Source organism: Coccinella septempunctata, chromosome 1 (genome assembly GCF_907165205.1).
Source record: "Coccinella septempunctata chromosome 1, icCocSept1.1, whole genome shotgun sequence".
Classification (NCBI taxonomy): Eukaryota; Metazoa; Arthropoda; class Insecta; order Coleoptera; family Coccinellidae; genus Coccinella; species Coccinella septempunctata.
This window is the reverse complement of record NC_058189.1, coordinates 28,221,399-28,245,945: the sequence shown is the minus strand read 5'-3', so window position 1 is coordinate 28,245,945 and position 24,547 is coordinate 28,221,399. Positions and strand designations below refer to the sequence as shown.

General features: G+C 37.3%; 1 protein-coding gene across 4 annotated transcripts in view; it reads right to left on the bottom strand.

Annotated features, from left to right (window-relative positions):
- Window positions 1-24,547, bottom strand: part of LOC123307906 (cap-specific mRNA (nucleoside-2'-O-)-methyltransferase 1) — a 245,095-nt gene that overhangs the window by 207,745 nt on the left and 12,803 nt on the right. For all 4 annotated transcript variants that reach the window (XM_044890410.1, XM_044890393.1, XM_044890420.1 and 1 more), the window contains exons 4-5: window positions 23,567-23,728; window positions 2,011-2,313 (exon numbers count right to left, since the gene is read on the bottom strand). In XM_044890410.1, coding sequence (XP_044746345.1) covers window positions 2,011-2,313; window positions 23,567-23,728 — 465 coding nt within the window. The remainder of the gene's footprint in view (window positions 1-2,010; window positions 2,314-23,566; window positions 23,729-24,547) is intronic.

Sequence of the window (24,547 nt, the reverse complement as noted above, 5' to 3'; positions counted from 1 at the left end):
TGACACAACATTCATCTTGGTAACTATTAGTAAGTTCCAATCGATATTTTCTCATCTTTTCAATTTTTTTTATCCCATAAGGCGACCACTCATGCCCGGCAGACGGGCGGTTTCAAGTTTTGGTAATAAAGTTGAATCAAAGTGCCAAACCAAAGCTTTGGTAACTTATGAGGTAGTTGTTTTTGCTGCCAGCTCTCGGACTAACAAGTTAATCTAATAGCCGGTTGGAATTTCAAGAAATACGGTCATATGTACTGTTCATGTAAGAAATCTAGGAATATTTTTAGTTTCGGCTGTGGAGCAAGTGGCATTGTAAAATCGAAGTGCTCCAAGTGTTCAAAAAACGTAACTGCTAGTCACGTTATGGCGGACGACGTGAGTCAGCATTCGAGTCCTGCCGAGGTTTCGAATCGAAACGAGAGCGTAAATAGAATACAGGGCGATTTTGGAAATTGATACTTTTTGGACCCTCCCTTTATCTCCGAAGTTATTAGAAATAACGCTAAGCCAAAAACTAAGTCTGATACAGAATTCTGCGTGGAATCCAGGGGCGTCCTCAATTTCTTTTTCGAGGTATGATTTTGGAAATACGACACAAACCTATATTTTTTTCAATGGAACGCCCTGTTATTGTTATTTTTTTCCCTTCAGAATGACGTATAATATTATATAGGTAGGATGTTCAGAAATGCTAAAAAGCACTAAAACATCACATATTGATGATTTTTATTAGTGGGCCATGGATTTCCGATATAAAAGATGAATCATTTGGATAATTTTCATTTGTGATTTTTACTTAAAGGATAGTAAGCGAACAAAGATAACACTAACACGAAAAACAAAACGTAGGTACCTACCTAGATGAAATCATAATACAAACTAGATACAGAAGAAATACCCAACAAATTATTTATCATTGATACAAATTTTCCGCATTACATAATATCTTACTAATTGAACTGATCAAATTGCTGTCCATTTTCCCTAATACATAATTGATAAACCTACTCAATATACGGCTGAGTGCATATTAAAAAAGGGCGGTTTTGCATATCCTTGAAAGCTTCCTTTGTTGATGCACGAAGTTCTTCGGGACTGTTGTGTCTGAAAGACAATAATAATTCATGGCGATTACTTTTAATAATCAAAAATTATAATTCTCTTCTTGAAACTTGGGAAATTCATGGGTACTAATGAAAAATCATCTTTATGTGATGTTTTATGTGATGTTTTTAGCATTTCTGAACATCATACCTTATATTATTGTACATCATTTTGAAGGGAAAAAACAACGAATTCAACGAAGTAATAAAATACATGTGTTCCATTGAAAAAAATATAGGCTAGTGACGTATCTTCAAAATTATACCCCGAAAAAAAATTGAGTACGGCCCTGGATTCTACGCAGAATTCTGTATCAGACGCAGTTTTTTGCTCAGCATTATTTCTAATAACTTCGGAGATAAAGGAAGGGTCCGAAAAGTATCAATTTCCAAAATCGCTCTGTATCTCATAAACGGAAACAGTTATGCAAAATCTGATTAGTCCAACTTGGGTTTCACAAAAAAGGACAGGAACGTGAAAACCGCAATTCCCCCGTTATCTTGAATAACAAGCGAGAAACCTGGCTGTCTCACCCAAAATGGGGTGCACTGTACATAGAGTGAGTCCTTGTACATAAATTAGTGTGATAGTTGTGTAAATAAATTAGAAGTCCGTAAAGAAGACAATTTGATTAACCCAGGGAATGTTACAGTATTGAAACAATAGTGACATGTTATTTAAGGACTCAACAAGAAAAATGTATACAAGGAAATAGTTCTAATGTCAAATAACTCTTTAACTGACATTAAAAATGGGGAATTCATATTTTTTTTCCTCATTGCTGTTTTTTCCTATTATTTATTGTATTGTTATTTCATTGCATCAAATCATTAATCAATGATCAATAAGGATCAGAAGTATCAGATACAAAATATTAATAAATAACATAAATAACATGAAACTTACACCATCCGATGTCATGAAATGCACACCTTCCTGGTTCGTTTGAAATAAAACTTTCCTCTTGAAGTCCGTTATGTTATCTGGACAACAGATATTACCATCACCTGTTGAACCATAAAAAGTTTGGAATGAAAATGTTGATGCGCAACGTGATTCATGTAACTTGAAATCATGGTCATCTTTGAGTGTGAATCCGAAACCCTTATAAAGCCAAGATTTTCTCCATAGAATATACTCGGTGAATCCGCCGGGTCCTGCGCAAACATCGGCAAAATAGAATGGTCCCTTTGAATCACCGTGATAAATCTGGAAAACCGAAAAATAGATATGAAAGTAAATCATTGGTTATGTTGAAGAAAATCAGCAAATGTCCTTGGAATAGTTCATACAGAAGTTATCATCTGGATTAGGGATGTGTAACTCAGTAAAATGCGCCAACACATTGAACAAAGCGCAATTCACTGCGTCACAGCCTTCTAAAGGAATCTCTATAGACGGCTGTGACTGCGTCAACTCAAAATTGCACTATAGCGCAATGATCTCGCAGTGTCGAGTGTGCGGCTTGAGCACTCTGCTCCGAGTCGCAGGGCTTTTAGGACCAAACGACACATTCGGGTCTCGGATTAATGCAGTGAATAATTCAATGCGTGTTAAGTGGAACGTCGAACTGTTGGCTCATTTCGGATCATTGTGAGTCATTCGCCTCTATTCCCTAGTAGAAGATGGTATGCGTTCAGTTGTCTGATGCAATTATAGAACTTTTCTATTCGACGCAAAAAAAAATTATAAGAAACTGGCGTTAAATGAAATCGATACGGAACGTATCTCCTCAAAATCACGAAGTTAAGTGTGCTTATTGTACAAAAAGAGTAAAGTTAATAATGTAAGGTGTGGAAATTCTGCGATAGTTTCCACAGATCATGGTTTTTACGTGCTTCAAGTGCGCCCTGCAAACATAATAATAATAATAATAATATAATAATAATAATTTTATTCACTTTTTCTCCAAACAACATTATTGATACAAGTGAATAATTAAATACTCGATAAGTAAAGAAATACTTGTTTCGAGATGATATAAACAACAATATTATGAACAAAACAAAAAATGAAGAGACAAAAGGGAAATCAACTCATAATGAAAACAAAACACTGCATTCCAGGAAACAGCTCTCATAAGAAGTTTCTTCAACTATAAATCTGCACCTCCCTCCGTAATTCTTCGGCACATTCTACGAGGCGAATTTTGAATATACACGAGTAGATGTTTTCTGAATCGGTTGAAGTTGTTCAAATGCCTGATATATGCAGGGATGGAATTCATTACCATTGGTGCAACATAACAGAAGGATCTCTGTCCGAATGACTTAGACATAAAGGGCACAACATAATTTCCAGCCTGACGGGTGTTATAGTTATGTGGGGGCAACTCAGCTTGGGATATAGAGGAGAAGAACCTCAAAGCAACCTTGAGAAAATACAGCTGCCTCACGTCAAGAATCCGGGTTTCAGCATACAACAGGTCGGAGGGGTAAAGATGGCCCTTCGAAGAGATCAGTCTTAAAAATCTCCTCTGCATTACCTCCACCGGATGAAGATGTGTCTCAACCAATGCACCCCATCCCAGGATACCATAACGTAGATGAGGTTCCACCAGAGCCACGTACAAGGTTCTCAGAAGATGAGATGGAAGTACTTCCTTAATACATCTGAACCTTTATAGAAGTGTTTGCAGCTTCCTGACAATGTAACAACTGTGGAAATCCCATCTCAAATGACAGTCGATGTAGACGCCCAGATATTTCATTGCATCCACTGGCTGAATAGTACAGGGTTGGTCCTCATCAACAATTTCTAGGGTCTGAAAGGGAGGAGTGATAGATCTATCAGCCGTAAAAGTCATATATTTAGTCTTCTCCAGGTTCACCGTCAGTAGTCTCTCATTCAACCACCGTTTTATGACTTTAAAGCACTCTTGTGCTTTTTCACCAAGAGAAATCCAGCTGTCATCCTCGACAAATATGGCTATGTCATCGGCGAAACCCACAATATCTCCGCAACTCCTCAGTGAGAACAATCCATTCAAGTACAAGACAAACAACAGGGGACCAAGAACACTGCCCTGAGGTACACCATACTCAATATCTTTAGACTCACTGAGCACATCGTTCACCCTAACACTCTGATGCCTACCCGAAAGATAGCTCTGTAGGAGCTTAAGTGGTCCCCCCTGAAGCCCATATCCTCCAATGTCTGTAGAAGCAAACGATGACTGACCGTGTCGAATGCCTTCGACAGATATAAGAACATGCACAAACTAGCCTCATTTCTGTCCATGGCACCGTTAATCTTTTTTGTTAGGGCCAATATTGCATCCTCAGTTGATGTTTTCTCTCTGAAACCAAATTGCTTGTCAGATAGCATCCCGTATCTGGTGACATATGATGATATTCTACGTTTGAGAAGCTTCTCGAAGATCTTGGACAGATTGGTTACCAGTGAGATCGGCCTATAGTTGCCGACATCATTTTTATCACCCCCCTTGTGCAATGGTATGATTATGGAATCTTTGAAGGCTGTCGGCCACAAACTATTTCTCAAGCACAAATTCAAAATGTGAGTCAGAGGCTTTGATATATAGTCAGATATACACTTTAGTGTCTCCGATCGAATCCCGTCTGGGCCAACGGACTTCTTCTCCTTCAGACCCCTTATAAGGCCCTCAACCTCGACCTCATCAGTTGGCAGCAGAACAAAAGTATTGGAAACAGATGGACGGTTCGATTTATATTCTAAGGGTTGCCTGATTTTTTGAGCGAGATTTCTTCCCAAATTGGTAAACCTCTTTACGAACTCATCAGCAATATCATCTTTCTCAGTCAAAATTTCACCTGCCTCATTCTTCAACGAAGTGACCCCTCGATTTACTCTCTTGGTGCCCGTGAGCTCCTCGACTACTGCCCACAATTTCCTATTATCATCACAGTTCGATCCTATTTTCTCAGAGTAATAAATATATTTCATCTTCTTTATAATTGAATTGAGTCTATTCCTGTACCTATTGTAGTGCGACCTGAGATCAGGATTGTTCGGATCACTTTTAACGTCCTTGAATAATTTATTCTTCGTTTGAATCGACTTAAGAAGACCATTCGTTATCCAGGGTGCAATCTTAGTATTTCTTCGAAGTTTCTTCCTGAAAATTGTGCTTTTGCCTATTGCTACCTGTAGTACGTTGATGAATTTGTCCATGGCCAAATCAGGGTCCGACTCAGAATAAACAGAGGCCCAGGAAACATCCTCCAAGATCGATCGAAGTTGACTGTGATTCAAATAACTGAAATAGGAGCTTTCATTCGATGTTTTATGAGGACGACCCCAGTTCAATTGTAAAACAGTTATGTAGTGATCTGTTATGTCAGTACGAACAACGAGAGGCAGCATGTTCTCGATAACTTCCTGTTTCGCCTTTACGAAGATATGGTCTAAGCAAGATTCATGTCCCCGATGCACCCTAGTCGGACAATTTATGGCAGAAACAAACCCAGAGTCGCTAAGTACACTAACGTATTCCAGGCTGCACTCATTATCAACCAGTATGTCAATGTTTATATCTCCTACAAATATATAAGTATTTTCGCCACATCCCCCATCACAAGTTATCAAATAATTCTGTAGCTCCCTATTAAAAACTGTAATATCTGATGAAGGCGATCGATAGAATGCCAACAGGACCACGTTTCTCCCATGCTCAAGCTCAATTTTTATTTCTAAGATTTTCATGCCACCTATCGTTGAGATCTGATGATTGAACTTATACCTGTTACTGACGTATGCAACAACTCCATCATTCTGATTGAAATCTCCCCCATTGTAGAACAACGCGTACCCCTCCATGCCATATAGTCTTTCATCCGCATGTCTCCGACAGAACTATGCAGTCGACACCTGAATCCAAACCGTCCAAAAAAATCCTCATTTCATCAATATTCTTTCTTATACTGCGTATATTACCGTGCACAACCTCGAAATTACTGTTTCTCCCGTTTACATTCAACACCTCACGACATTGCAAATTATCCTCCAAAATATATGTCTCAATACGCTGCACCGAGAAGTCACGTATGTATGGATTCATTATCTCAATGGCCGACAAAGCACACAGACAAAACAAAATTGGAAAATGCTACAGCGGGGCCACAATAAACACGAACAGAACAGATAATCTATTTTCTGTTAGACCGAAGCTTCGCCCTCCTAGGTGGGTTTCCAAGATCTTGCTCTTTTTTTCCGGTCACAAGTGGAAGATGATGGTTCTTATTGCCAGCAGTACTTTCAGCCTTCCCCGATTCTCGTCCCGATCCCCTGGGCTCCCCAGCAACTCCCCGGTAATCCAGCAACCTCGAAGTTATAGGTGTAGATGGTTCACTGCGTCTCTCCTCCAATGTGTCAACAGCATTCAGACTCTCCAATTGGGAAATTGAATGAGGGGTGCCCTCCACAACCAATCTATTTCCCCTTATGAAACATATTTTATTGTCCTTCATCCGCATCTCTTTCATATATGATATAAGATCTTTACGTTCCCTTAGTTGGCTAGGTGTATAATCAGGGGACACCCAAATATTGAGGTCTTTCAGCTTTCGTGTGCTCGACAATATCTCTTTCCTCTTCAAAAATGAATTCAGTTCTACCTTGATTGGTGCATTAGCTCCATTCCCCAACTTATATACATCAGCAATATCAGATCTCTCAAGATCCACACCCAACAAACGCTTTACCTCCCCAGAAATGAAGCCAACCTCCAAAGGTCCCTCATCCGGCAATCCAAAGAAGACAAGGTTTCTCTTTCTTTCCTTCCTTTCCAGAAAATCAACCCTCTCACTCAATTTCCTGTTTTCCAGCTCAAGATTTCGCAGTCTGTGATCCAGATCCTCGATCTTCAATGAAAGACGCGCTTCCGCCGCAGAGAACAAGTTCTTCAATTCACTTCGGAATTCGGCTAATTCATTCCTGGATTTTGTTACTTCTTCATACAAAATATCCAATGTTGCTTCCGAACGTGGCATCATCCCGTTCACTATCCACAAGCACACGACAACCAAAACAACAGTTCGAAAGATTCGACAGCCACAGTACTTCGCCTCTTCGATATTATCTACACCGATATGAGTTTTGTTTGGGAAATCCCACAGATGTTCACAGATATTTCACCCACTAAATTTATGTCCGGACTGATAACTGGAATTCCAGTATTTACTTCCCGGTGAAATATAGTCCACAACAATAATTCAAGTCTCACTGCAAAACTCAGGTTTTCCTACACTTACTGATATAACTTTCATCAATTATCTACTCAGAAAAACGCTGTAAACTCGGATAAAATGAGCCCAACAATTCAACACACATTCTCCGTCGATTGGAATGAACATGAAAGATTAAATTTGAAATTACAAGGAAATGTAAGTTACATATTAGAATCCTCCTATCTTCATATAAAAGACCCATGGTTCATCTTGGGATATCATATTACACTGATACCAGGAATTATCCTATGAGTAGGGGAATAGTAGGTTACATGTAATATTAATTACGATAGTTAAGGCATTATTGTATTGAATGTCGAGACTTTAACATTGTCCACTTCAACAATAGTCAATAAAGCTTTTTTTAAAAATCAAAGTTATTAATTCAGAAACATAAGTGGCGCAGTCGGTAGGATACCCAAAACATTTTTTTTTGACAAACATCGCAAAGAAAATTGTGTTCGTTTCAACGATTAGTTGGGTATTCTGAAATTTTCATCGAACCTTGGCCCCAAAATCGACCAAGTTCAACCCAGTGGTACAACACCAGCGAGCAGAAGTCAACATCGCGGAAGCTCATAGTTAGGACAACCAATCATCAGCATTCAGGAGGAGAAATTATAGTTAGGTACGGAGTTTCTAGAACGAAACTGCCTGCTATAATCGCTGTATCCCCTGAAGCAGAAGAAAAAGAAGAAAGAAAAAATCTTTATAAAGCCAATAGCGTAAGTTTCACATCCTTTTTCCACAATCCAATCACTTTATAGTTTTATGCTCATTTTAATTTTTTTTCTCATCATTTGAATACTTGATTTTTTCTCGTGATTCTATTGTGATATACAAGTTGATATTCATATGAACAATATTAGGGATCGTAGTCCTTTAAGAAGAGAAAACAGAGAACAAATAATGGCAGTTCCTCAAATTCAAAAACATCACATTGATTGCATTCCAGAATATGACGGAAATCCAGCAACTTTGGCTATTTTTATTCAATCCAGCGAGTATTTGATTAATAATTTTTCCGATCGAAACAACATTGCAAACCCACAAAATGAATTTCTGCTTCGAGCCATCATTGGCAAGTTAACCGGAAGAGCACTTAATTTAGTAGGTAGTAGAGGAAATCTGAGAAACTGGCTATCAATTAAGAACTTACTGTTGCAATTTTTCTCAGATCAGCGAGATGAAAATTGTTTAGTTGGAGATTTGATGCATTTAAGACAGGGAAAATTCGAAAATCCGGTCAACTTTGGTCACAGATGTCAAGATCTTTTAAGTTTACTTCTCAACAAAATTCAGTTAACGGAAGTAGATCCGAGTATTATCGAATTGAAGAAAACTTTGTTTGAAAATCAGGCACTTAATGCTTTTCTTAGGGGTCTTCATTCTAATTTGCCTATAAGATTGAGAAATCCACAAACCTTAGAACAGGCTATTTCATTTACAATTGAAGAACAGAATTTTGCGTATGCTAGGCGGAATTTAACAAACACTTATTCTCCAAGTCCTCAATTAAAACCTTCTTTTCCGATTAAACAAAATATTACACGCCCCCTGTATCAGAATTTAAGTCCTATTCATCAAACACCATTACCACAAGTTCGCCAAAATTTAATTAATTCAAGTCAAAATAATCCAAGGAGCATTCAGTTTAGAAATGTGACACCAAACCGTTCACAACCGGTCCCTATGGACACATCGTCAGCAAATACAAGACGCACGGAAAGACCGCAAAGTCGAATTCAACCCAATCGGATAAATCAAAGAAACTTCATTTCTGAAGAACTCTTTCAGCATGATATCGATGAAAGCATTAATCAGTATGATGCAAACGATTCATACTACGATGATTATTCTAACATGTCCAATTACGGTTCAAGCGATCAGTATGAAGTTACGCCGCAGTTCTGTAACGATAATCAATACTCTGATTTACCTGATGAAAATTTTCAGTCTCTATCAACCCACCAGGATCAAACCTAATCAACATTACAAATATTAATAATTCTGCTCTACCCTTCATAAAAATCCCAAAAGTCGGTTTGAAATTTATGATTGATACTGGAAGCTCAAAAACCCTAATCAGCCCCCGAACTGTTGAAAAATTCTATCAAAAATTCATCAGATATTCTCCCTTCAAAATAAAAACAGCTCACAAAATTACATATCATGAATACATTGCGCATATACCACTCCCAAAAATTTTCAAAACTAAAGAATACTTCGATTTCCACATTTTTGAGTTTAATGAAGAGTATGACGGATTAATTGGAATGGATTTACTGACCCATTTAGGTGCTAATATCGATCTTAAAAAAAATGTGCTTTACACAAAAAATGGACCTATTCCTTTATATTTCAAAAATAACTCTTACTCATACGCCCTACCACCTAGATCTCAAAAAGTTATAAAAGTACCCATAAATTCAATCGAAGTCAATCAAGGTATTGTAGAGTATGTGAAATTGAAGGAAGGTATCGAAATTCCACAATGTTTAATTAAAATAGAAAATAACGAAGCTTACCTGACAATAACGAATAGTAATGAGACGGAAGAACAAATTACGATAAATCCACTCGAAATCATCGAAATTAATGAATCCGATATAACACCGATCACAACAACCCAAAATGACGCAAAAACTGATAATCTCTTGAAAGAAAACATGAAAAATCTTCGCTTAGAACACCTGAATAAAGAAGAAAAAGAAGCCATTCGAAAATTATGCTTTGAATATAGGGACGTTTTTCACTGCAAAAAGTTACCCTTAAGTTTCACGAATGTAGTCAAACATGAAATAAGAACTTCGGACGAAACACCAATTTTCCAAAAAGCATATAGAATGCCAGAAACACAAAAGAGAGAAGTTGCAAGGCAGGTTGAAGAACTTTTGAAAAACGACATTATTCAACCATCCAGTAGTCCATGGAGCAGCCCAGTCATCGTAGTTCCGAAAAAAATTGACGCATCTGGAGAACAGAAATATCGGTTATGTGTAGACTATAGATTACTTAATAAAAAGAGCATTGACGATCAATATCCACTCCCAAATATCACGGAAGTATTGGACAAGCTAGGAAATTGCAAATATTTTTCCACACTCGATCTAGCATCAGGTTACCATCAAATCGAAATGCTACCTAGAGATATACCTAAGACAGCATTTTCCACAGAAAGAGGACATTATGAATATAAAAGACTGCCTTTTGGACTGAAAAACGCACCAAGAACATTTGAAAGAATAATGGACAACATTTTACGAGGCATTATGAATGAAGCGTGTGTAGTTTATTTGGATGATATAGTTATATTTTCAACATCACTTCAAGAACATCTAGAAAAACTGCGTAAGGTTTTCGATCGCCTTAGAGCAGCAAACTTAAAAATCCAAATGGACAAATCCGAGTTTTTAAAAAAAGAGGTTCAATTCTTGGGACACATAACATCAGAAGGTCTTAAACCAAACCCACTTAAAATTGATTCAATCTTACGATACCCAATTCCCAAAACACCAACAGAACTAAAAGTATTTCTCGGACTCACAGGATATTACCGTAAGTTCATAAAAGACTACGCAAAGATAACAAAACCGATGACTGTTTGTCTAAAAAAGGGAAAAAAAAATCACTCACTCGGAAGATTTCATACAATCATTCAACAAATGTAAAGAAATATTAACTAATCCCCCCGTTTTGCAATATCCTGATTTCAGTAAAAATTTCATAGTCACTACAGATGCATCAAACGTCGCCAATGGAGCTATTTTATCGCAAGGACCTATTGGTTCTGATAGACCAATATGCTACGCATCGAGAACTCTTAATCAATCTGAAGAACGCTACAGCACCATCGAAAAAGAACTTTTAGCAGTAGTTTGGGCAGTGAAGTACTTTAGGCCATACCTATATGGAAGGAAATTTACAATTTGTACTGATCATCGACCTCTAATTTGGTTAGACAAACTCAAGGAACCAAATTCAAAATTACAAAGATGGAAAATTCGACTAGAAGAGTATGACTACCAACTCGCATACAAAAAAGGATCTATAAACAAGAATGCTGACGCATTATCAAGAATACAATTGAATACTACAGACACTGAATCTCTAATAAATAACGTAGACGAAGACGAAATCGAAAGGCTATTGGAAGACGCTTCATCAGTCGAGATGTCAGAATCAGAATTGGATGAAATCCTAAAAAACCTAGATACAGTTGAAGAGGGACATAAAGAAAATTCAGAAAGTAATGAAGACACAATGCACTCTACAAATACGGACACGGAAAACTCATCACCGATAAAAATATCAAACGACATCATTGACTCGAAACCAAATCAATATTTTATTCAGGAAGTGTATAATAACCCGAAAGCAGTGAGAAAAGAATCCATGGGAAACATAAAAAAATTTTACGTGCAAATCAGCACTTCGAACAACGAAGACGAGATCATTAAATTCTTAAAAGAATACACTGCAGATAAGAAGAGATATTATTTCCACTTCGAATCCGAGAACATGTTTGAAACATTTAGCAACGTTGTAAACAAGCTATTCAACAGAAACGGACCAGAGATAATATACTGCACTGAAAGGAGAGAAGTAATCCAAGATGACGAACTTATCAACCAAGCGATTAAATTCCAACACGAGGGAAAAACAAATCATAGAGGTGTAAACGAGACCCTGAGACAACTTCAGCGAAAATATTATTTTCCATCCATGAAAGAATACGTTTCGAACTATATAGCGAACTGCGAAATTTGCAAAAAAAATAAATACGAGAGAAATCCTCCAAAAATCGATATGATGTTAACAGATACCCCATTCAGGCCTTTTGAAAAAATACATCTAGATATTTATACCTTGGAAGGTACGAAATTTCTAACTATTGTTGACGCATTCACGAAATTAGGTCAAGCTATAGAACTGAAATCCAAAAATGCTGTAGATATATTTCATGCCCTATTAAATTACTTTTCTTTTTACGGAACACCACAACTTATAAGCTCAGATCAAGGAATGGAATTTTTCGGACATATTATAAAAGAACTTCTAGAAACACATAAAATAAACACTCATTTCACAACAGCACATCATCCAGATTCTGACGGAATAATTGAGAGATTTCATTCAACAATAGCAGAACACTGCAGAATTCTAAGGTCACAATCCAAAGACGCCATAGGAATCATTATGAAATATGCTATAATAGGTTATAACAACTCGATTCATTCCACAACCAAACTAACCCCAATCGAACTCACATTCGGCCATACAAAACTGAAAGACCCCCTAGATATCTTGTATAATAAACAAATGTATAGTGACTATTTACAAAAACATAAGGAAAAACTAGCTTTAGTTTATGATAAAATCAACGAAAATATAATTACTCATAAAAATAGGATTATCAAAAAAATTAACGAAAATACAAAAAACCCTTTCAAAGCTGGTCAAACAGTCTACGAAAAAAGCTATAAATATGCACGAAACAAAAGCGGACCTAAATTCAGCGGACCATTTACCATTACAAAAATATTACCAGGTAATAAAGCGCTTATTCAAAAAATTGAAGGTAACAAATCGAAACAAAACATTGGTCGGACAGTTCATTTGAAAAATCTAAGACAACCTATTGTTACAGGCTCATCACCCTCGCAACAATCTGCGGGTCCATCATCGTAGAATGTACGGAAGTAAAGATAACCCAAATAACAGATAATCCCGGCATGTTACCCCTGAAAAAGGGATCATCTCAAAATATTGTAAACTATTGGACACTTATTCAAATCTTCGATTTATTCAACATTACGGTGGAATTCAATAAATTAATATCTAGCTATCAAAATATGAACACATCATTTCATAGTTCAACACACGGGAAAAGCTATTTACATGAAATCTCTAATCACAAATATATCTTAGATTATAAAATCAGTGAAACTCGTAAGAAACTCAGGCAATTAATAACAATCCCGAAAATTAGAGGAAGGAGAGGTTTGATAAATGGATTAGGTTCCGTATGGAAATCAATAACAGGAAATCTAGATCAAAGTGACGCTGACAAATATGATAAAGCAATTCAAAATTTGAAAGACTCACAGCAGAACTTGATTGAAGTGGCAAATTCTCAAATCAGTTTAACAGAAAATTCAATAAATATCTTCAATAATTCTATGAGCCAGTTGCAACATAATCAAGCACTCTTGGAGAATAAAATCAGCCAAATAAATTTCTGGATGAACTCATCAGCCATGGATTCATGGGATGATTTCAATTTTATTGTTCTAAACTCAGTTTTCACACACATTACTCTAGCAATAGACATCATAAACCAAATATTGAGCGATATAGAAATAGCTATTTCTTTTGCCCAAACAGGAACTCTTCATTCATCTATAATCTCACATGAAGAATTGAAAAAAGAACTATTCAATATTCAAGCAAAAATTCAAAATAATCAATTACCCTTCGCCATTGAAGATGAAAACATCATTCAGTATTATGTTTGTATTAAAGTCAAAGGATTCATAAGTAAAAATCAAGTAAGATTAATTCTTGAAATTCCTCTTACGGAAATTAATAATTACAATTATTTTGAGCTATTTCCATTGCCAATTCTGAAAAATAACTCTTATCAAATTATCATCCCCCACACAAAATTCCTTTCCTTATGTGAAACAAAATACGCTCTATTCAACCGACCATGCAAAGAAGTTTTTCCCGCCAATTTCCTATGCGAGGAAAATACAAAACCCATATCATCAAGCAACCCCTGTGAAGTCGAACTACTGAGTGTCACCAAAAACTACACGAGCTGCAGCCCAAAAGTTACCAATCTAAGGGGATCAAATGTCCATCAACTAGCCGTTGATTATTGGATGGTCATCACAACTGAGGAGAAGATTGCCAGAGTGAAGTGCGCAGACAGTGCCGAAAAAATAGTGTTGTGCGGAACATACATTATTTTCGTTCCTCACGGCTGTGAAGTGAATGTGGACAAAGAAATTCTAAAAAACTGGAAGCATAGCCCCTCTAGAATGAACATTGTCCACTTACCGAACATAAAAATTCAAGAAATATTTGAATCAAAGACTCTTGAAAGAATTGATCAAGTTCCTTTAGAATTAGACGATATCGAACTTGATAACATAAGAAATATTGGACTACAAATAGAACATTCAAAGAAACAAATTCTTTCAATGAAAAGTCCAATCCTCCACTATGATAATTTGAGTCTTTACACATTGATAATATATGTAATCATAGTTTTTATAATTATATGGTCTATAGTTAGTAAGTTTAATATAAGAAAAGAGGAAACCCCTTACACTAGGAAAAATAAAAATAATCCATTGGAGGATATTGAGCTCAAAAATTAGAATTTTCAAAATCCCCAATTTTCTCACTTAAGCGCGGAGGAGTTACATATTAGAATCCTCCTATCTTCATATAAAAGACCCATGGTTCATCTTGGGATATCATATTACACTGATACCAGGAATTATCCTATGAGTAGGGGAATAGTAGGTTACATGTAATATTAATTACGATAGTTAAGGCATTATTGTATTGAATGTCGAGACTTTAACATTGTCCACTTCAACAATAGTCAATAAAGCTTTTTTTAAAAATCAAAGTTATTAATTCAGAAACATAAGTTGTACTTGGGATGGAAAATACACTTATCAAACAGTTGATTAAGGAAATGACTGAAAAAATCAGATACTCGTACAAAACAATATTTCTTTATTGAAGAATATCAAAATCTCAGAAGGTACCGAAAAACAAGAAGAAAAAGCATATTCCGAGCAATGCAAAAATCCATCACTCCAGCCATGAAAGTAAACAATGTAAACGTGAACAAACACCACAAACACATAGTTAAGCTCAGTTCTCAGAGCTTCGTAGTGTGGCCGGCGAAAATCCTCACTCATTCCTACATGACGTGTTGTAACTCCATGAAGGATCAAGTTTCCTCTGGTGAGTATAAACTGATAGTACTATACAATTCTTATTGAAGGCTATGATCTCTACCATTAGGTTTTCTTTGGATAATTCAAATAAATCAGTCCTTTTGCGAAAAACTGTTGCGCTTTATACAGGCTGCAGTATTTAACTTGAGACAGTAAATTATTTCAAAACTATGTACATACTTTAGAAGAAAATGTTGTTAGGTATCAGGAGGAAAAAAGTGAACTTATTTCGTTGTAACCTTGACCTTGACTTCAAGGTTGTTATATTTTCAAGACTATTTCTTTACGCATTTATGTGCGCAGCGCGTAGTAGGAGGGATACGAATCCGGCGCAAGCCGATAAAATAAATGTAATCAACCAGTTCGAGTATTGTAGCAAAGATAGAAAAACACCTGTACGAAGTTTTATTTTATGAGAAATAGAGTTGTAAAACGAGTGGTTCTCATTTCATTCATTTCTTCATTTGATTACATCAGAACACAACAAAGGTGAACGCAATTTTTTCAATGTAGAGATTTATTTTTTTGGTGTAGATTCTTATTCATCGAAAAAATTCAGGAACTTTTGTACGAAACTTTTTTTCATCGGATTTCAAATTCAAAAGATATTTATGAAGTTTTCCCACATCAGAGCATCACCAAAAATAATCTACTCATCTCCTCTATGATCACAAATACTTGTGGTCATGAATGATAAGCAATTAAAAAAGCAAGTAAAAACAATATGTAAATAGTTATGATATTGTAGAAATATGCATGAATTATTTTAGACCGTCGAATAGGTCTAAGCTCGAGATTTCTTCTGGTGTATGTGAAATTTATTCAATTGACTTATTGTGGACGAAAGATGGTATACTTTCAGCGGCGGCTGCTCCATAAGTGCAGATGTGCACGTGTACCCCCAAATAATATCTTCATCTAAAGGAATTTACTTTTGTGTTTAACGTAAACGTAACGTTTTCTATATAGGTATGGGTATTCCATTTTATTTTTCATTTCCGATGTAGTTCAGACCCCAGATGACGTGCGAATTTGACAACTACTTTGAACGCCAATGCAAATATAAGCGTAGACGCTAGATGGCACGGCACTTACTGATCCTTGATTGGTGCAACAGCTACTCCTCGCACCCCACACGTCACCTAACAGTTCACAGTCATTTTTTCACACAGTCGAGAGCGAGACGTCGAAGCGAGTAGACGTCTTGAGTGATTTTTCGATTAGACGAGTTTTGTGAATGAGTTTTGTTGTGTTGTGTTGCATTCAGTCCAGATCAAATAGATCGTTGGTTGTGCAAATCACATCAGGTGAAACTTTTTCTATATAATAATTGGTGATTTACGCTCTTTTCTCTCTCATTGATATTTACCACCTTAAAAAAAAAAACTAAAAACGTTTAGCCATGTCGGAGACCTCAGATAATGAGGGTTCCTACATGGAAGCTTCCGAAGAAGTCGACGACTTCAGCGAGAATGAGTCTGAAGGACAGACCACTTTACGAGAGGATAACGAGCAAATGAAAACTCAAATCGCGAAACTGAATGAAACAGTCCGCCAATTGATTAATGAACTCCGCCTAGAGAAAGAAGAAATAAATAAGCTTTCAGCGCCGAAACCTCCTACATTTGCCGAAATTGCGAGTTCGGCAACGAGAAATAATGTCACTTCTGACATAAAGAGGAATCAAGCAACGCTGATTGCTAAACCTCAAAATGTGCCCCCACCTAAACGCGCGCATAAAGACAGCTCCTCCTGAAAATACCAAAAAAGCACCTGAAGTGCCTAGAAAAGACAGAATCCCACCCATCACGATGATGGGCACCTCAGATTGGGTAGCGATTTCTAAAGCACTCTACACCAAGAAGTTGAACTATAGCCGCGCAACCGTAGTTAAAGACGGCATTAGAATCATCGCGTCAACCGTAGATGATTATAGAAAAATTACCAAATTTTTCGAACACCATGGTAAAGAGTTCTTTACCTACTAAATGGAGGAAAATATATGCCGTCATCAGGCATTTACCAATCGACGCTGATCTTTCGTTGATTAAGGACGACCTGATATTCCAGGGAATATCAGACGCTGAGGTGTCCAGAATGACATCGTACAAGACGAAGAAGCCCATACCTCTCTACCTGGTTAAAACCCAGAAAAAGGAAATCTTCGAAGTGAAGCGACTCTAGAATCTCTGTATTGTGGTTGAACAAAAAAAGAGGCCTGAAAGTCCAAGCCAGTGCTTTAGGTGCCAAAGGTACGGACATGCACAGAACAAATGCTCCTTCCCGTGGAGATGCGTGAAGTGCTCAGGAAGCCATAGCAGCAATGTAAATTATATTATGTTTCCATGGAAACGTTCTTGTCATAACGTGATTTTTCGAATCTTTTCTGTAGCTTTGCCCTCAATATTCATTTGAAATTGGGTTTGTCGCAAAAGAATTAGAATTAGGCTGCCGCAAATTCAATATTTGCTCACCTAAGCCAGAAAAATTAGGAAAAACGGACATAAGTCGTGCCAAACATTGAGACTCGGTAATATATCACAATCATTCAAGGGTGATTACGATCCGCTTGTTTGGAGTGCAGCGACACCTAACCATCAATTTTAGAATTATGTTTCGTGTTTAGTGTACCATCTCAACAGATGGCACTGGATACAAGAATGGTTTATTGGTGTATCTACAGTTGTAAAAATTGTTTCCACAAGTGATTTATCTATATTTTCAAGTTAATCTATGATTCCAACAAGTCTTGACATGTTTTTCAAAAACAACATTTTCTAGTGTGATAAACTTTTCACTGCATCAATTAACGAATTAAATACGCCCGGAGTTTCACAAGAAGCAACAAATTCTTTAACCTTATTGCTGGCCATTATGCTCAAGTAAAAAAATAACTCTAGAGAAAACTATCAAACCACTAACGCATTACGCACCAAAGGAACAAAGACAACGTTTCATTTACAATAAAAACACAGATGAGACAAACTGGAAAGGACCTTGAGCGAAAAACAAACTCAAGCGCCAATGATAGAAAGCGAATAGAGATGTGTAACTCAACAAAATTTTTTGCGTCAACACAGTATCTCAAGGAAGCGCAGTTCACTGCACCAACTCATTGAGTTAACTCAAAATTGCGCTATAGCGCAATGATGTCGAAGTGTCGAGTTTGCGACTTCGACACTCTACGCCGAGTCCCTAACTCATTTCGAATAGGTGAGTTGATACATGTAGCGCAGTTTTTTTTTATAGCAGGGGGAATCTGCAACCGTGAAAACACGGGGCTCTATCTCTCGCCCAGAGGAACCCATTTCTAGGGAACACTGTGGGGTTACTCACTACAATAGACCGCTTGGTCGCAGTGGCAGGTTTGGGTTTATCCGTCCAACACACCCAGCAATCAGTAATCAGTACTCACTCTACCGAGTTCGCGACCCACTAAACCTAACCTGCTTTTTATTGGTTCCGGGCATTTGCCTATAAACCATTTATCCCTTAATCGGTTAATTTCTTCTTGCACATTGTCGTGCTAGGGTTTTCATGTTCGTCCATTTCGGATATCTCTTCTTTGTATAGTTTTAATGAGTTTCCGTACTCATTTCAATCTCTCCTCAATTGATCTCACAGTCTCCTTTTGTAAATTCTCATTCTTCCTCTGTCTTCCTCCGGATCGTAGTCCACTAGTCTCCTGAGTTCTTCGTTTGGATGTTCCTTCGCTGTTTCGAATAACTTTTCAGCTTTCCTCTTCATAAATTCGGTGATGGTTTCCCACTTCAAATCTCGATATATCTGTTTGTTCCTGACAAACCAAGGCGCATCTATGGCACATCGTAGTAGCTTGTTTTCAGTTGCCTGAATTCTTTGTATATGGCTCTTTGCCGCGAATCCCCAAGCACCTGATCCATAAGTCAGTTGCGGTCTAGCAACGGCTTTGATTATTTTCAATTTTGTCTCATTTGACATGTGGCTCTTTCTGCCTATCAGCGGGTAGAGTATATTCATCGCTGCCTTGGTTTTGTCAACGGCTTGTTTGATATGGCTTCTCCAAGTTAGACCTCTGTCTAGGGTGATACCTAAATATTTTGCTTCGTTTTTCCATTCGATTTCTTCTCCATCTACCTCTAGATTTGTTGTAGTTCTTAGTCTCCTCTTCTGCAGTAATATCGCTTGGCTCTTTTGTTCGTTGAGCTTTATTTTCCATTTAAAACACCAGTCATTTATTTCATCTATAGCTTCTTGTAATATTCCTTCTATGATTTCTGGCTTGCGATGTCGCATTGCGATTCCCGTGTCGTCGGCATATAAGGCCTGTTTTGGTTCGCTTTTAGGATGGTTCCAGAACGGTTCAAAACAGTCGCACATTTATTTATTCAGCGTAAGCTCGCGCGTAGCATGCGGGTAGCTTCCCACACCATTGCTGCTCCACTACTTTGAACCGATTCGGAACCGCCTCAAGTGCGAACCAAAACAAAGCTATAGTGTCAGCATAGTCCTTGGATATTTTGGTATATCGTGAATATATATGTTATAAAGTAACGGCCCAAGTACTGACCCTTGAGGCACCCCTGCTTCCATATATATGGTTGTGGAGTTTTCTCCTTCCACTTTCACGTAGAATCTTCTGTTCCTCAAACAATTCCTAATCAACTTGCACAGTTTCACAAGACCAGTTGCTTGTTTATTTTGGAATCCTTCTGTTATGTATTCTGTGAGTCTCAGTAATTGCTGTGCTGTTGAGTGATCTCTTCTGAATCCGAATTGCTCTGCTGGAATGAGATTCAGATTTTCAGTTTCTTCTGTAAGCCTCCTAGCGATTACTCTTTCTACTACTTTTCCTAGGGCGGACAATAAACTTATCGGCCTGTAGTTTTGGGGGAATTTTTTATCTTTGCCTGGTTTGTTGAACACCATGATTTCTGCAGTTTTCCACTTTTTCGGATAGTGTTCAGTCCTCATTATACCGTTTGCAATATCTGTGAGAGCAGCTATACCTTTTCTAGGTAATTTCTTCAACATAACATTCGTTATTTTATCTCTTCCGGGAGCTTTTTTATTTTTCAAGCTTCTGATTATCTTTTTTTATTTCAAATGGAGAAGTTGGTTTTTCTATTTTGTCGTCTACTGGTGGTTCGTCCATTTCTTCTTCGTTGTTCTCTACTAGTTCTTCCAGATCGTCATTATCGTCATCAGGTCTGTAATTTATTCACGATTCTCTTTCGATCGAGTCCGCCAGTGCTTCTGCTTTATCGATATTCGTATATGCAATTCCTCTTTCTCCATGGAGAGGTGGTATTTTTGTCTTTTCTCTTCTCAGACATTTTTGCATTTTCCATGCAGAATGATCGATAGTATTTAGTTCTTGAACTCTTTTGTTCCATCTATTTGTTCTCATGTCCTTCAGGGCATTTTTTAGAACTTGGCTGTGTCGGTTTAGATTTCTCTTATTTATATCTGTTTTGTTGAGCCTGTATGTTTTTCTTAGTCTCCGATTTTCCCTGATGAGATCTTTGTTTTCTCTGGGTGTATCACCGTGTGGATGTATCGGTGCTGGTCTCGTTATTTTCTTTGTGCTCTTTTTGTAGGCATCTAGTATATTCTTTTCTAGTTTATCAACTGCTCTTTCTAGGTCTTCCGGTGTGCTGATTGTTGGTGTTTCTGTTACCTCCGATTGTATCAGATGGCTATATTAAGTCCAATCGGTGTATTCTCTTGTTTGCATCAGTTCTCTTCTTGGCTCTTCTCCTATTGTTAATTCGATGGGGTTGTGGTTAGAGTTTCCGTCCCACAAGGTCTCTATCGAGAATTCTCTAGTGATATTTTTCATAATTGCGATATCAATTATATCTGGTAATCCATTTCCGAATGCTAGGTACGTTGGTTCTTCAGGTCCAATAACGATAGCTTCATGTTTTTCAGCGAGATCTTTCAGTTTTCTGCCATTTCTGTTTTCCATCCTGCTGTTCCATTCTGGAGATTTGCAATTAAAATCTCCGATGCAGATTTTCGGGTTTGTTCCATCTAGTATGTTGTTCTTCTTTCAATAAATTATTTGGGGGTCTTTTATAGGCCGATGTGACTTCGACTCTTTGTCGATTTATTTCAGCAACAATCGTCACTGTTTCTATTTTAGACTCGTCAGATCTTCCTTTGAAATAGTGTTTCAGATCTCGTCTAACCAGTAAGGCAACACCTCCCCCAGTGTTTGCGAGTCTGTCACATCTATATATCTCATAATTCATGATGTTCAATCGCGTATTTGGTTGTATTCTTGTTTCCTGTAAGGCTATAATATCAGGTTTTCTCTCTGATATTATTTCTTCTATCTCGGGTTTTCGAGTTCTGACCCCGTTTATGTTCCAGGAGACTATTTTAAGGGAATTTTTCCTAGTTGTGTGTTCCATTATTTCAGTTTACTGAACATTCCTTGGAGTTTTTTCTTCATCTCTTCATCTCTCTCTCAATTTTCAACATGATTTTGTTAAAAATTTTTTCAGTAAAAGTATCTAAATCGTCGGCGGATTCAGAGACTTTTCTGTTTTGTTGATCGTAGGTTTAGCTTGGGGCATTTTCGGTTGCTCCTTCTTCTGTACTGGTTTGGGTACTTTTTTTTTCTTGTCGTCTACTTTGGAGAGGGTGGGCTTCTTTTTCTCCTGGACTTTTTGAGGAATCGTGCTCTGCTGAGCCGATTTCTGGCCTGCTCTCCTCCTCCTTGTAACTAATTTGAATTCGCTACATCCATTGTAGCTTGCTGGATGGCCTTCTTCACCGCACAGAACGCATGTGGCATTTCTCTCCTCACCTTTTCTGGTAAGTTCGCAATCTTTTGTGCAATGATTGCCCAAACATTTGACGCATCTGTATGGAAAAGAGCACTTGTTTTGGGCATGTCCGTACCTCTGACATCTGAAGCATTGGCTTGGATTTTCTGCCCTTCTTTTTGATTCCACTACAATGCAGAGATTGTAGAGGCGTCTTATTTCGAAAATCTCCTTTCTCTGAGTTTTGACCAGGTATAAGGGTATAAACTTTTTGGTTTTATTGGATGTCATTCTGGACAGTTGTAGCTGAATTTCTTCACGTAGAGAGCTTTTGAGATCTCTACCCAATCGGCTGTACCCATCGTCGTGATGGGTGGAATTTTATCTTTTTTAGGTAACTCCGTTGCTTTTTTTGCGGTCTCTTCGTCTGAAGATGAACTTTCTTTACGCGCGCGTTTTGTGGGCGGCGCGTTCTGGGTTTTTGCAACTTGAGTTGCAAAATTTTTCTTCTTTTCCGGTTCTGGAACTACTTCCTGTTTGAAGGAATTTTTGGGGACTGCTACCGGCTTTACAATTTCTGCAAATGTGGGGGATTTCTGTGCCGTAATCTGTTTTGCAATTTCAGCAAAACTAGGGGATTGAGGCGCTTTATTCTTGTTAACTTCCTCTCTCAAGAGGCGTATCTCCCCGTCCAACTGAGACACGGTTTCAGTCAGTTTATTTATTTGAGCCTTCAACTGCCCATTCTCTTCTTTGAGCCTTACAAGCTCCTGTGCTTCTCCATCGCTGAATTATTCGGTGTCCGTAGCTTCCATGTAGGAGCTATCATTGTCTGAGACCTTCGACATGGCTTTCTGTCCGTATTGAACTATATGAGGTATTTAGGAATAATAATGAATATTGGAAATTCTTACTACTATGTTACTATTAAGCTATGTGGCTAAGTTATATATTTTCTATACTATCAGAAAAATAAATCGAATCACCAGTGATATCCGTGGAACCAGCGATCTTATGATCTGGACTCGACACTGAATACACTGAATTTGAACGAATTTCCGCTCTATAACACATACACTTATAGAACTTACAAAAAAACTTCGGAAGTTTCGTAGACGGAATCACAAATTCCGCAGCTTCGCCAGTGTACACTTTCACCTCGACTTTCTCCTCCGCTTTCACTTTTACGGCACTGTGACACTTCGACTTTCTCGTCCGTTTTCTCTTTTATAGCACTAGGAGCACTGTAGCACGTCTTCTCTGGTCAAGCGAATGACTCGGAATACATGTGTAGCGCAGTGAAGTGAGTTGGCGCAATTGAGTGACTTAACGCAGTGTTACACATCTCTAAAAGCGAATCGAGTTATCCCGAAGTCGAAGCATTGTAGGGTAGGCAGATCGCTTTTTACATGGCCTCTACCTGCCCTGCGAAATATTGGGCCAACATTATTATTCAAATTCCGGGCGCTTAAAATTTTTAAGATTATAATAATTCAACACAATAAATGGCACTCACATTTTTTTCAACATTGGTGAACATGAAATTTGTAACAGCATCGATGTTAGCTAATTTTAAAGCTGCTCTGTTCATAAAGAATAATGACCTGATCCTTTCGAAAACATTAGCCCTCCCTCTGGACACTGCAATATCTTCAAGTTTGAATTCGTCAAATAAAATCTGTAAAATATTCAAAGTAATAAATCACATTGTTATCAATTCATCATAAAAAAATCAAAATGTTGTAGAATCATTGCAAAATTGGTATAAATTCTGTCAAATTGTTAGAAAGAGGAGAAAACTATACTTCGGTTCTTTCCAATGAAACACCCACCTATTAGATAGAAAAATAGATAGATGCTTTATTGATTCCAAACAATTACAAATGAAAATGGAACAGGTCAAAAAAACAATAACAAAAAGACATTAAATTATTATTCGTCTCTGTTTACAGTAATCTCTGAACTGGGTAAGATTGTATGGTTCTCGTTTCATTATTAAATCATTGAGTGATTTCTTAAATTTTCTTAAACAAGAAATGTTCCTGAAAGAGGTAGGAAGGACATTAAAAAGATTAATAGCCGTACATTCAACAAATCTTTCTCTCAATGTGGTAACACGAGTAGGTATATGGAAAGGTTCAATTCTCCTAGTATTATTTACATTTCTAAATTCAACAAAATAATGAGAATGCTTGAAAAAAAATACCAGTAGTTTCAATATGTATATAAGATTATGAATTTGGTTTCTTGAAACGAAAACACAAATTGATTCATCTGAAGCAATGAACTTTTATTACTCACAAATTTCAGCAAATTTAGACAGACAATTTTAGACAGACCTGAAACAATGAATCGACAATCAAATGCGAATGCTTCACTATCTTCTTGAATACACTTCTAAATCAATTAATATTTTAGCAATTCAACAATTCAAAAACTTCAAATTGAAAACTAATGTCAAAATTAAATTATCATGGCTATCCAGTCATGTCACAAG